General features: G+C 38.5%; 1 protein-coding gene across 1 annotated transcript; it reads left to right on the top strand.

Annotated features, from left to right (window-relative positions):
• Nucleotides 1-227: 227 nt before the first annotated feature.
• Nucleotides 228-1,041, top strand: LOC111917112 (uncharacterized). Its single transcript, XM_023912772.3, has one exon. The coding sequence runs from the start codon at nt 246-248 to the stop codon at nt 912-914; it is 669 nt and encodes a 222-aa protein (XP_023768540.1). The 5' UTR covers nt 228-245; the 3' UTR covers nt 915-1,041.
• Nucleotides 1,042-2,191: the final 1,150 nt, after the last annotated feature.

Raw genomic sequence — 2,191 nt, 5'->3', positions numbered from 1 at the left:
AAATAAATAATCATGACGAAGAAACTATAGTCAATGTCTATTAGTTTCTCAATTCTCATTATTCAAAACATATCAAAAAAACGATTAAAAAGATTATAAAGACGAATATGTCCAAGTCGGTCACAATTATAATTTCCATTGTTGGCTACGTCGTGTTGACTCCGCTGTCCCACTACGAGCAATATGGTTCACCAGCCACATCTATATAAACTCAACCTCGTATACAACCTAACCCTATCTACAAAATGGCCACCAAGATCTCCTTCTTCCTCTTATCCCTTGTAATCTTATCAGCTCTGCAACTGTCTTCAGCTGTCGACTACACCGTAACCAACAGGGCAGCAACCACCCCCGGCGGTGTAAAGTTCAACAACGTCATTGGGGCGGCATACACCACTCAAACTCTCGGTTCCGCCACAAGCTTCATATGGACCACATTCCAACAAAATACTGCTGCTGATAGAAAGAACGTAGCACAAGTAAACGTGTTCATTGATGATATGGATGGTGTTGCCTACACTTCTGGCAATGAGATCCATGTCAGCGCGAGGTATATTCAGGGTTATTCCGGTGATGTCAAGACTGAGATTACCGGAGTCCTCTACCACGAGATGACTCATGTATGGCAATGGAATGGTAACGGTCAAGCTCCGGGAGGATTGATAGAGGGAATTGCGGATTACGTGAGGCTGAAGGCTGGGTATGCTCCTGGCCATTGGGTTCGGCCAGGACAAGGTAGCAAATGGGACCAAGGGTACGATGTGACAGCTCGGTTTCTAGACTATTGTAATGGTCGTAGAAGTGGGTTCGTGGCTGATCTCAATAAGAAGATGAGGAATGGCTATAACGATGGTTATTTCGTCGACTTGCTAGGGAAGTCGGTTGCTCAACTGTGGGCTGAATACAAAGCTTAAGGGTGCAAGCATTGAGCATCATTATATATCTATGCATTGTATTTTAACGATAATTATGATAAAACTGTTTGATGCATACAATATTGTTCAATAAAAATAAAAAGGTATTATTCCTTTTATATATATATACCCTCTGTTCACTTGGAACCTATTCAAACAAAGGATTACTTATTCCCTAAATCATAAACAGTTTGACTTTAAAGTTCATTCTGAAAGCTTAATTCATACACTTAATGCATGCACAAGAGGAGTCATAACATGGAATGGTTGAAATGATCTATATATTTTACCTTTTTGACTGCATACCACCTCAGTTGAGATCCACTTCCAGTTGGAGTGTTTAAATCTATATATAATTGTTTAAAGAGTGAATTGCATCATTGATCTTACGGCAACTTAAAAATGTACTTTGAGTCCAATTTTTTCTTTTGTGCATAATAGGTCCAAAATTTAACATATTATATAGATTTGGTCCCTCAAATTAGCTGTCGTCGACTAAAGCATCTTGTTAAGTTTCACGTGTCTTTAAAAATGAGGGGCATTTTCGTATTTATATGTCTTTACACAACAATTAAATAAACCTACCATCTCTCTCTCTCTCTCTCTCTCATACAATTCTCATCTTGCTTATTTGATTTTCACAACTAGAAGATACAACCACCACCGACAATCAAAAGCAACACCACCAGACCAGTCAATGTCGTTGTTGCCTGCATTGTTGGAATGTTGCTCTGCTCGCTTGAACACTGCCTACTCGTTAGAAAGCCTCCTCCTTGCTATAAGGAGAACTCCACTCTCAAATCTGAAAATGTGATGAGCTTTCAGGTCTATGAGTTTTAGATCTCACCAGAACCACTAACTTTAGGGTTACCGGAGATCTAAGGGTTTTCTGACGAAGTTGCGCATCTGGTGAAGACGAAGGGCGGCAGAGAAGTTCCAAATTTGAAAACCATGAACATTCATCTATGTCTCCATCGATTTCCGATGTGTATTTTATGCACTAGTTTTTGGGAAAACTGCAATAAAGTCCCTATATATTGGTCTCATAATCGATTTAGTTCCTATATTTATTTTTTATTCAATTAAGTCCCAAATACCAGTAATCGTACTCAATTTAACTCTTTGACCCGGTCAACAGGTCATCCAACTTTCAATAATTACATTTTTGGCCCAGATTTTAAAATTTATTACAAATTTGGTCCAAATTTTATACTTTTGGCCCAGATTTTAAGTTTTGTTACAAATTTGGTCCAAACTTTACCCTTTTTGCCTAAATT

Source organism: Lactuca sativa, chromosome 9, assembly GCF_002870075.4.
Source record: "Lactuca sativa cultivar Salinas chromosome 9, Lsat_Salinas_v11, whole genome shotgun sequence".
Lineage (NCBI taxonomy): Eukaryota > Viridiplantae > Streptophyta > Magnoliopsida > Asterales > Asteraceae > Lactuca > Lactuca sativa.
Note: the sequence above shows the minus strand (reverse complement) of the source record. Positions and strands in the feature narration are given on the sequence as shown.